Below are 12,212 nucleotides of genomic sequence, written 5' to 3'. Positions count from 1 at the left end.
CAGAAAGAGCAAACTCCCAGTATAGAACAGGTAAGATTACTTACTGATCCTATACAATATTTTCTAAAACGTCACAAATCACAAATAAGTCAGAGACCATATCACCGCTGTTCTGCTCCCTCTGTCAATCCATGTTGACTGTCACCAAACAGCATGTTACAAAAAAAGCATTAATGCAGTCTGTGGTATGCATTTCATTCAATAAATTGAAAGAATGCCACACACTGGTTTTAAACTACCACACTTCACAATGTCTTTGCTGCCTTAGGAGATTCCATAGTCGAATAACAGGTGGATGATGTGGTTTTCACTTCAAAGACGTGCAAGCCAGATGCCCCAAAAGCATACAAGCTTTTCTGATACTTTGTACCATTATTTTCTCTGTGGTTTCTTTTTCTCACACATTATTCATAACCTTTCAGAAGAAAATATTGCCCACTTTTGCACCTAAGTTTCTAAGATCATAGCAAATTATTCTAAGACTGGACTTCAGTTATGCTGAGTTTTGCTTCTGGGCCCTGATATCACAAAGACTTACTTGAATAGACTTATTTCTATAAATTGTGAGCAATTCCACTGAAGTAAATGTGCAGATCAAGGGGTGAGGACCAGGGGCGCTCTAGACATTTCGCCGCCCCAAGCACAGTGTCATGCCGCAGGGGGCGCTCTGCCGGTCGCTAGCTCCGGTGGACCTCCCGCAGGCGTGCCTCCCGCATGGACCAGTGGACCCTCCACAGACATGCCGCCGAAGGCACCCTGCCTGCTGCCCTCCCGGCGACTGGCAGAGCACCCTCCGTGGCACGCCGCCCCAAGCACGCGCTTGGCGTGCTGGGGCCTGGAGCCGACCCTGGTGAGGACAGTGAAGATTGCTTTATGTTCAAGCATTATGATGTTGAATTTCTGCCAACCACCAAACCAACAAAATAAATTTAGGGTTTTTTTTTAATTTAATTTTAGAAGGTCTTTTCCACAGATTTTTATACTCTGACTTTTACATTCAATAATCAAAAGCCTATAAAATGGAAGGCACCACCCACTTTCTCTGGATGGTGGCACACACTCAGTCTGCAAAAAAGGATCAACCTAGGATAGGAAACAGCAGTGAAAGGATTTGCACTTGAAAAGGCAGTAGACAGGTCATAATCTGACATTAAAGGAGAAGGACAGTGCAAGATAGCAAAGTAGGAAGAGAGAAGGGCAAGAGGAGAGAAGAGATCACTAATGGGGGAAGCAAAAGGAGATAAGCATCTGGAGCCAAGACTAACTATCGGACCTAGCATAGCTGATGGTGAGGGGAAGATGGTGGGGGAAATGGACAAATGTTTTAGAGTGGAGTGATCTCTTCAGATCTGTGACTATTTTGTATTGCTTACCTTCACATTGTACTCAGGGTTACTAAGGTGTATAGGTATAGCACATCAAGGTAGGTATAGCATCTACCACATGCCTTCCTATCTGTCCCCATTATCTCCCCTCAATTATTATACACTCAGCCAAGCAGAACCTCAAAATAATGGCATGTCTGCAACTCTGCAGTGTGAGCAGCATGATGGCCATCTCGGGCTGACAGACAGTACCCCATCCTCAACTGGGTCTGTTCCACTGTACACCCTGCAGGATCTCTTCCTGAATCAGCATGGAGTCAGAACTGCTCTTTCATCTTTACAGGCAGTTTCTCCAAAGGATGGCTGAAGCACACTAGGTTGGAACAGTGCAGGAAGGTCTACAATGTCACCACCTTTGCTGTATATGTTGTAGAGATACAAAAAGAACTCCTGGTTTACAGCATTGAACTTTATAAAAATTAGGAAGCATAATATTATAAAATCATATGAACTGTAATATCATCAGTTCATTAAGATTCAGAGCTTCCTATGTGGCCAGTAATGATCACAAAATAACAGTGAAGGAGTTTCTGTATTTAAGGCTTATTGGAACATTTCTCTTTTTCACCTCACAGCTTCAGTAGCTCAGCTGTCAATATTAAGGATCAAATTTTCAAAGGACACAATTTGTGTGCCAGCAAAACGTGGCATTTGAATAGTGTGTATTGCCCCAGCCTCTCTCCCCCGTGGAGTTGGGGGGTGGAGAAATAAATCCCTTACTTTGATGGGAGAGCGCTGGCCAGACAGTGCTTCCATGTCACTACTGCAGAATGACAGCCTACTCCAGCGAGAGAAGCCTGATGCCTCTACGTACTGCAAAATGGAGGAAGCAGGAGATTTATAAAAGCCCAAGAAGCCAGGCTGGTTGCTTGTCTCTTTGCTCCCCTCTTCCCCATCTGGACTACTCTGGTGGATGTGACATTTTGTGGGAGACTGTTAGTATCCCAGTTTTTCCATGCATATTATTTGGGGGCCCTGCCCCCAGCTTCTGTCTCAGAATGCCGACCCTCCTTCCCTCTTTGCTGCAGGGAGCATCACTCACAGGTGTCTGTTCTCCCGTTTAATGCAAAATATTGGGAAATACTTGACTTAGCTCCCACATATAACATACACGCTGCCAACTGCAGGGAGCTCTCAGCTGGCTTCCACTGTCCCAAAACTCCCAACTCAGTAGCTTCATTCTGCCCACTAAGTACTGCTGCCATGATGGAGCACAAGCAAGCTCTCATTTCAGTTTCCAGGAGGGTATATTTGCATTTGAAGGAGATTATTTTTAATTACACAAATATTAGGCAATTATTCTCCTGAACAACAGCTTTTTACCACAGCTGCAGGCCTCTTTAAAACTTTATGAAAATTCACTAACTTGACATGTAGCACTGAGAATGGAGCAACAGCTAGTTTAATGTACCTGAAAGTATCTCTCTATGAAAAACCTCTTTCTCTCAATTAAGTCCCCTTGAAGAGAACACTCAACCTTCATTGTATAAATATTGTCCTGAGGAAAGAAGTTTGAGCAACCTTTCATGACATTCATACCTACTAGCCAGAAAGCTAACTCTTAGACAGCAAACTAAATCTATTGTACCAGCCAAGAAACTATACTAAAGATGGTGAGGTCTCCCAGCTGAATCTAGAGGTAGAACCCTGATGGGAAGCCCAAAGCATCCGAGCCTCTTCCTTGAAGCTAATGGGAGAGAGGTGAATGCCATCTTCTCTTCCTTCTGCTCCTTTGTCCAGGTGACGGAAGTGGGACCATTGCAATTCATACTCTCCTTCTGTACTTTCCAGTGGCTTTTCTCTTCATCCTCTCAAAAGGAGATGGATGTTCCTTTCGTGTGCTCTTAGTATTTCTCAAGTTTATAATGATCTCAGGAGAAATGAGCTGTCTTAAAAATCAGGTAGACCTCAGTGTTCTGCAAGGTTTAACTTACCTGCTCTACCCATTTTCTTCAGGCAGAGCACAGAATGAAGTGCCAAATTATCAGGTGTTAAACTCACATATTGAGCTCTTTGCCTTGCCAATGGCAAGCAGGCAAGAAAATTGTTCATATAGAGTATAGGTCTTTAATAACAAACATTTGTGGATACCTTACAACCTGTTCTGAATAGACTTCCTGATCATAGCCTTACTGGGCATCCCACTGAACCATAATAATTATGATTAGCATTAAGGGCCAGATTCTGATCTCAGTTATGCAAAGTAATCCAGAGTAATTCCAATAGTATTTACCCAACTGGAGTTAATCCATATTTACAGCAGAGATCAGAATCTGATCCTGTGTAATAAACCATCAAACTTTGGCTGAAATCTGCTAAGACAACATTCTTTTATCAACATATTATGGATTTGATTCTAATTCATTTGCACTAAATTTACACCAGTACAACTCCAATGATTTCAACTGATCTACTCCTGATCTACACTGAAGCAAGTGAGATCAGAATTTGTCCATGTGTAGCTATATCCAAAGCCCAGTAATACCATATACTGTACCAGATAAATATACTATAGTATTGCAACAATTGGCAATACAGCTTGTATTATTTTTGGCATGCACATAACTATCACTGAAGCGAAAGGAAAGTCCCATAGAAGGATCCCATTTTAACAAACCCTTACTCTCATGCAAATAATCCTGTTTCACACAAGTATTCACATTGAAGTCAGAATTATTCACACAAGGGTTTGCAAGGTCAGAGCCACTCACGCATGACACAATATAGGTGGCATTCTACCTCTCAAAAGAAGTGGGATGGATATGCTTTTCACTTAACTGAGACTATGTTTACACTGCAATTAACAACCACTGGCTGGCCCATGCCAACTGACTTGCGCTTGCAGGGCTCAGGAGAAGAGGCTATTTAACCATAGTGTAGACATTCGGGCTTGGGCTGGAGCCCGGGCTTTATAACCCTGTGTGGTTGGAGGGTCACAGAGCTTGGGCTGCAGCCCAAGCCCTAACTACACCACAGTTAAACAGCCCTAGCCCAAGATCCACGAGCTTGAGTCAGCTAGCATGGGCCAGCCGTGGGTATCTAACTCCAGTGTAGACATACCCCGAGAGGCCTCCTATCTCCCATAAAACATGCAACCGCCACCCCTCACACTTAGCCAGTTTCTATTCTGTTGTATCTCTCTCACATGGCTTCTTACACAGTTGACCAAAAAGATACTTGTCATTACAGATGGTGACCCACAGCTGCCATCAATTATAGAAGGAACTGCAGGTGCTCACCACATCCCAGAATCAGGCCCTTAAATACCGGGGCCAGAAGCTAAGCTGGTGTAAACTGATATCATTCCATTGGATTCAATGGAGCTATGCCATTTTACACGAGCTGAAGATCTGGCCCTTGGACTTCAGAATAATTTCCATTTGTACCTTGAATTTGGAGGTATCTGTTACCCTCTCAAAAGTTAAACTTACCACATTTTTAAAATATGAAGTGTGAATGTGAGGACAAAATTTATCCCTCTAATTACTGTTTGCCTGGCTGAGCCATATATCGCACGCATAACATATTACTGGATACTTTAGTGCATATTCATTAATTTATCTCTCATGCTGGAATGCTTTGAAAAATAAAAACAAACAACCTTGACTATTGCTTCTTACATAATAATTTTATAGAAAAAATGATTTGTAAGGTGAACAGATGTGAATTATAGCCTCTTGACAGGGATTAAAGAGTATTATTTCAAGTGAACTGACAAAAGAATTATTGCTATGTATTGTGGTTCCTTGCAAGGGAATAAGCACGTATGAGCTACACAGCAAATTAATGTGTTACCTAATCATAAAAATAAATCATTCATCACAAAAATATATTCTTAAATATTAAAACTTGTACTGAATATTTATACCAAATTACAGAAATATATCAATATGTGCATCAATTATTTGATTAAATATATTTCGTTATTACAGGGAAGCAAAGAAGAGGATTTTTTCTATAGATCTGTCTTTTACAAAGGCCCCAAAACAATACATCTCCATAGAAGAAAAAATTCCATTTGCATCATTTTGGAATTGATGTAATACAAGGCCTCCTCTCCAATCTATACTATGAATTAATCCCTTACATCTCTGCAATCTGTTTTTAAATCATACAAATGATAAAGTGCTGTGTACTGAAGGGAGCTCTGAAAGCAAAAGCTGTCTGGGTTCAAAGACTCATCATATTATCTTTGTTAAGTGGTTTGGGTTTTCTTAAAAACTTTTCTAAAGCTTTTAACCTGTGCCACAATTTAATAATGACTATTTAATAATTATAATAATTCCCTTATTAGCTGGGTATTTAATTTTCCTGCCCCATAGCACCCTGTAGCTCAAGACAAGAAAATCTCTTTGTTGCGTAGTTATTTAAGACCAGCAACAATAACTAGGCTGGAAAGAAAGGTACTTTGAGAGGATTACACGGGGCAAGTTCTCAACAGCACCAAGCCGAGAGCAGCAAATTACAAACCCAAGTACTTCAGTGCATGTAACCAAATTGGCTGGCTGAAATGCTAATTGCTTTTCAGCAAAGCTAAAGACAGACAGAGGACCTTGTGCTTCAGAGAATGACACACATTTTTTACCCCACTTCTGTGCCATTGTCTTGCTGAGAATTATACAAAATCTATTCATAAAGGTAGCTCTTTCCCTAACCTTTAAAAATGTGGGAAATTTCTACAGCTCGCCTCTGCCCAGTACCTCAGATCTGTTGGTGTGCCAAACCCATAACAGATGGCTGAATTAACTCCATGTTAAATCCCTAATAAAGTAAAGCTTGAAAGAGTTCAAAGCTCCAAATATATAGGATGAGGCCTGGAGAAGTGACAGGGGAAAGGAATAGCTTCTTGTTCTAGCAAATGAAGAATGCAAACTCTGATTTACATAACTGTATTTTAACTTGGAAAAGTACAACTGACACAATATCAAAATATCTTAACATTTAAAGAGATCATACTATGGCATTTTAGAGGGAATTTTCTTGTCAACATATTGAAAAATCCACTATCACAAAATTCAAAATGTGTACAGACTGTGCCTTTCATTGTATTTCATTTTGCCAGATAAATTCAAGAACTTAAACAGCTTCTTCCCTGATTAAATCAACGGCAATATTCTATCCTAAAGACCACCATTGGTATTTATAACAAATTGCAACATTTGGTGAGTTATACAACAATTGTAATAGTTTTCAAGAAAATACTAATCAGGCAAGCAATGAGTCAGTATTTAGGGCTGTGAGTTTGTTTTTGTTTTTTAAGATTTGAAACACTGCAGCATCTCTAGTTCTCAGCCCCTTGCTATAGCCATTTAACAATTCCTAATAACCCCATGAGCCCAATCCTGCAAAATCTCATTCATGCACAAAGTCTTTACTCAAGTTCAATAGAACTACTTGCTTGAGTCAGGACTTCTTGTGTAAGTCTTCACAGTTTTCAAAGTGAAAAGTTAACATTGTCCCACCTGGATTAGGCTGTATGACTGACCAGTTATTCATCAAGTCAGTCTCTCTCCCTCAAAAAACTAACGTACTTCTCTTGATAAAATGCAAACTTTCTCTGAATTGCTGGAACTCTGTTAATGTCTGAAATCCACAGAATCAGATCTATAAACATGAACATGGCAATGAGGGTGTTATGCATAGCAAGCAACGCTTAACTAGTACACTGTGCTTTTTTTGATGGGAGAAGTATTCTGTTCAACAGTGATTATAATCTTAGGCCTGGTCCACACTACGCAGTTAAATCGATTTTAACAGCGTTAAATCGATTTAACGCTGTACCCGTCCACACTACTATGCACTTTAAATCGATTTAAAGGGCTCTTTAAATCGATTTCTGTACTCGTACAAAACGAGAGGAGTAACGCTAAAATCGATATTACTATATCGACTTAGGGTTACTGTGGACGCAAATCGACGTTATTGGCCTCATTCTTTTACAGTAGCTACCTACAATGCACCGCTCCAGAAATCGATGCTAGCCTCGGACCACAGACGCACACCACCCAATTAATGTGCCTAGTGTGGATGTGCACAATCGACTTTATAATATCTGTTTTATAAAATTGGTTTTAGCTAATTTGAATTCATCCTGTAGTGTAGACGTACCCTAAGGGTCTGATCCCGCAAAGACTTAAGTACATACTTTATGCAAGCGAATAGTACCACTGCAGTCAATAAGAAAACTCATGTGTGTAACATGATGCATGTGCTTAAGTCTATGCAGGTTCAGGGTCTAGTTAATGCATATGAAGAGTTTTCACATAATAATTCATACTTGCTCCTTCCTAATTATATTTAGGATGTAATATTCCTTATATTTCTTAAAAGGGCAATTTTTACAGTGACAGTAATACTAAGAACACATTTTAAAAGGGCACTCAGGAAGAGCAAATAAGAGAGAGAAGTGTTATCCAGCAATAAAATGAAGTTAAATTATCTTAGACATTCTATTTAATATAATAGCCAGAATCCAATGTATAGCACAGTTTGTTAATATCTATAAAACCACCTTAGGCTAAGAGATCTTCAAAAGTACTCAAGACAAGTTTAGTAGGTCCAACTCTATCGAACTTTGAACCATGAAAACATTTTCAAGTTTTCATTTTAAAATTTAAAATATTTATTGAAATTATATTCATGTTAGATATCAAATATTTCAAAATACAATACATAAGCAATAATAATTCCCATTCTTTACCCATGTTCTAATTTCTGACAACGGTGGAAGTTGAGTACTCCAAAAGGTGATTTTTTGGTTATCAATACATTGTCTCAAAATTACCGTACTTGGCTTACAGTTTATGGACCAGATCCTATAGAAATATACATATGTCAGTAACTTTACTCATATTAGTAATTCCATTAACATCTATGAGCCAGTTATTGCAGCACTTCTGCACTTGTTTAACTTTACTCATGCAAGTTGCTCCATTGAAGTCACTCAGATTACTCACATGAGTAAAGTACAACATATGTAAAAGTGTTTGCAAGATCAAGCCTCCTGTGAGCCTTACACGTGTGAGTAAAGTTACTCAAGTGTGCAAGCATTTACAAGATTGAGTCCTATATTTGAGAGGATTTTTAATGGAAACCTATGAGTCTTTCAAGCAAATAAACTAGACCCTCACTATTTTAAATAAAATGATGCAATGCATCTGATATGGCTTTAAACCTTTCCTATATTAGGCTGACTTCTAATTTTCTTTAAAAAAGCACAAAACGTTAATAACAAAAGGACACATTTTAGGCCCAATTTTGAAACCTTTATTCCGCTAAAGCTCCCATCCATTTCCATGGCTGTTTTATCTGCATTAGGATTTCAGGATCAAGCTCATACATTTGCTTGCAGTTCTTCAATATCCAAAATATATTATTTTTGAGCCCTCATAATTTTGCTAGCCCAGATAAGAAGTCCAGCCCTAAACCCAGAAAGCTAATAGCAGTTTTCCCATTGATTTCAGTATGAGCAGGCTTCAACTCCCATAACTATAAGGTGATAACCCTGCACTTTTGATGCCAGAATGCTTATTCAGATGTAAACAAACTATGATTTCATGGATTTCTTCCATTTAAAAATGTAAGAACACAATAACTTTGTGTTTAAATAGTATTAGGATAAAGAAACAAATGTCTTAATTTTCCTGGCTTTTGACTAATACTTCATCCTTAATTCATGAAGTGGTTTAAAACATACTTGTATGGAATGTTAGCTTTGTCTTTAAATTTTCTGAAAGCTGGACATTTTCAGTTGCATCTTTAGTATTATTTAAACCATACTGATCCCCCTCCCCAAAAATGCTCTCAGTTTGCAGATAAACACTGAGTACATTTTTGTGGGATAGGTTGTTTTAGTTTAAAAGAGGGGTAATCTATTTTCTGGATGTATATATCTTTGGCTATTATACTGTACTAATATATGTTTTCTTCTCAATGCCTATCATTTAACTGCTGGAATAGTTCCAAGTAGATATGTATTTATAATGAGTGCACAATATATATGAGAAGCACAAAGCACACTTTCGGATGCTGTTCAAATAGTGTATCAAAATAATAATTTGCATGCCACACCAAATCTATCTATATTGTAAATTTACTGGAGACACATTTAGTTCCCATTAAATTTGAAATATGGTTTGTTTATCTGGTTTAACCAGAGTGGATTCTGCAATAATTCATACAAAATCAAAACATCAAAAAGTGGTAGAACAGTAAACCCTTTTAAACATCTACACTATTCCATTTTCATTTATTTTAATTGCTATTATTTGCAAATTAATTCTATGATGGGATGCTCGTTGGCCAAGTTTTATTTTTTCCCCGCTTTGTTTTGCGGAGCTATCCACAGTGCAAATATGGGAGAAGTTCCCCCAGTCCGTTTTGTGTTGTCACTCCTTTGAAAACTCAAGCTGATGTTTTGTTGTGTGGTCTTCAGGGTATTAAATACCAATCGCTCACGCGCTTGGGACCTATCAGGCTGAGTTTCTTCTGCCTGCTCTGATCTCCCAGGAACAAGGGTCTCCCTTGGAAGCGCTGCTGTCTCCAGCTGCTCTAGCCCAGAGAAGAGAAAGAGGAGCCGCCAGGACACTTACACACCTCAGCAGACTATATTCTCCAGCAGCCATGCAGGGCGAGCTCCATGCCCAGCTCAGCCCACAGCCAAAAAGCTTCTCCCTGCGGCAACAGGTGCTGCTGCCACAACTCTAGAGCTAGCGGGGGAAGCTTTGCAGCTGAGGAAAGATGCTCCAAATGCAAGGCCCGCTCTCGCCCTGGGAAGAGACGGGCAACAAACCTACCTAGACCGGAGGACATGGACATCCGCGTCCTGTGGACTCCGCCAGCCGCCCGCGCGCTCACTGTCACTCGCACCTTATGCATCCTCCCGGCTCCTACTTCTCCCTCCTCTCCGCGCCGCGTCCCGCACTCCCCGCCCTCCCGCTGCCTTCCCACCCTCTACGAGAGAGGGGGGCGGGGCGGAGCCCTGTACCCGCCAACAGCTTCAGCAGAGCCAGCCCCTTCCAGTGCCCGGCGTAGCTGCCCGGTTGTTTTCCCTGGAGGCGGCAAGGGCAACGCGGGGTCTACTAGGTCCCACAATTTTTGTCTGCATCACACGTAAGCCACTGCCTAAACAGGGAACAAGCATAGCCATCTCTACATCACCAAACGCTTCCTGACCAAAAGCACGTCTGACACAGGAGTGGAGCGGAAGTACAAGATCTTGCCACTCAAACTGTGCACTCTAAACAGTATAGCAGTTCCTACTTCACTAGAAAAAACTCTGGACTCTAATGCATTTCAGACCAATAGCACTAGGAAAGAAAACATTTGGTACCTATCTCCTGAATAATCCTAAAAATGTTAACCCAATTAACTCCAATTTTACTGTCTAAAGAAAAAAGTAGCAGCTCCTATTTCACTAAAAAGTCCAAGCCCCCTGTTGCAAACTAAGAGAGAGTACTACAAAGTCATGTATCCAACATATGAATCCTGCTGTGTCCAAACTAGTTTTTTTTTCCCCCAGCCTTAAAACTTCTACCAACTAAATAGAGAAGTGCAGTTGCTCTAGTACCGGTGCAGACCCACAATGCATCCTTACTCTACTGCACTGCAAAAACACATATCCATCACCTGGGAGCTGCTGGATTCTGCCATTTTTTGGCCTGAAGTCCCCAGATTGTGTCAGCAAAATAGACATATTACCACTCCTAACAGACTAGAAAAATCTAGATTCTGACACATTCTGGTGTAAAAGCAATGCAAAAACACTTAACTGACACAGGTTTTTCCAGATACAGCAATTTTTAAATTTGTAAACTGTTAAATTGATAGAGAACTTTTCCTAGTCCACAATATAACTAGTCTGCAGAGGCACAGCAACTGGATGGTGGGGTGATGAGCAAATGCCTGAGCAGTGGAGCATGTAAAGTGCCTCCTTACCACCTCTTCCACCCAGAGTGGGAGGTGAAGTCTGACGATGAACCTCTGAACTCTGGGGACTGCACTGGCCAAGGACAGCAACTATTAGTGCGGTGCAGAGAAGGGATGGGCCCATTAAAGGGACTTCTGGGTTGTTGGACTTAAGAATATAGACCATACTTATTAATGGGTGACTCTATCCTGGGCAGTAGTAAATCGAAAAGGAACTTGGGGGGCCTGGCAGATAATCAGCTGAACACAAGCTCCCGGTAAGATGTCGTGGCCAAAGTATGATCCTTGGATGTATAAACGGGAAAATTGAGTAGTAGCAAAGAGACTGTGTTTGTCACTAGTGCAATCACTGGAATAAGGTGTCCAATCTGGTGTCCACAATTCAAGAAAGATGTTGAAAAATTGGAGAGGGTTCAGAGAATGATTAAACGATTGGAAAACAATGTCTTATAGTTTAGGCTAGGATTTAATCATGGGTATTTTAAATAAAAGTCATGGATGGGTCATAGGCAATAAACAAAAATTCACAGCCCAGGGACCTGTCCATGACTTGTACTATATATACCCCTGATTAAATCTTAGCTGGCGGCAGGGGGCACTGCTCTGGGGGCCTTGTGGAGGAGCCGCTGCTCTGCAGGGGCCCTAGGAGAGCCACTGCTGATGGTGCTGCTGCTGGGGAAGGGGCCAGAAGCCATGGCTTGGGGGTGCCTCGGGGGGCTGCTGCTAGTGGGCGGGGCCATTGGCATCAACTGCTGGGGCTGCCGAGCGCAGCTGTTCCAGCGATCCCCAGGACTACCTCGTGCCGCTGCACCAGCCACCCCCGGGGCCGCTGTCAGGGGCCATTGAGCTGCAGGTGCTTCCACCACCCCCAGGACCAATAAAACTACAATGGTTGTACCT

The 12,212-nt window shown here is 41.0% G+C and overlaps 1 protein-coding gene across 1 annotated transcript in view; it reads right to left on the bottom strand.

Moving 5' to 3' along the window:
* The window catches only part of ADGRV1 (adhesion G protein-coupled receptor V1), a 447,886-nt gene extending 437,657 nt beyond the window's left edge, over positions 1 to 10,229 (bottom strand). Inside the window, exon 1 of the mRNA XM_050943853.1 lies at positions 10,181 to 10,229. Within this exon, the coding sequence (XP_050799810.1) occupies positions 10,181 to 10,202 (22 nt within the window). The 5' untranslated portion in view covers positions 10,203 to 10,229. The remainder of the gene's footprint in view (positions 1 to 10,180) is intronic.
* Between the last annotated feature and the right edge of the window lie 1,983 nt (positions 10,230 to 12,212).

Source organism: Gopherus flavomarginatus, chromosome 3 (assembly GCF_025201925.1).
Source record: "Gopherus flavomarginatus isolate rGopFla2 chromosome 3, rGopFla2.mat.asm, whole genome shotgun sequence".
Taxonomy (NCBI): Eukaryota; Metazoa; Chordata; order Testudines; family Testudinidae; genus Gopherus; species Gopherus flavomarginatus.
This window is presented reverse-complemented; position numbering and strand designations above follow the sequence as displayed.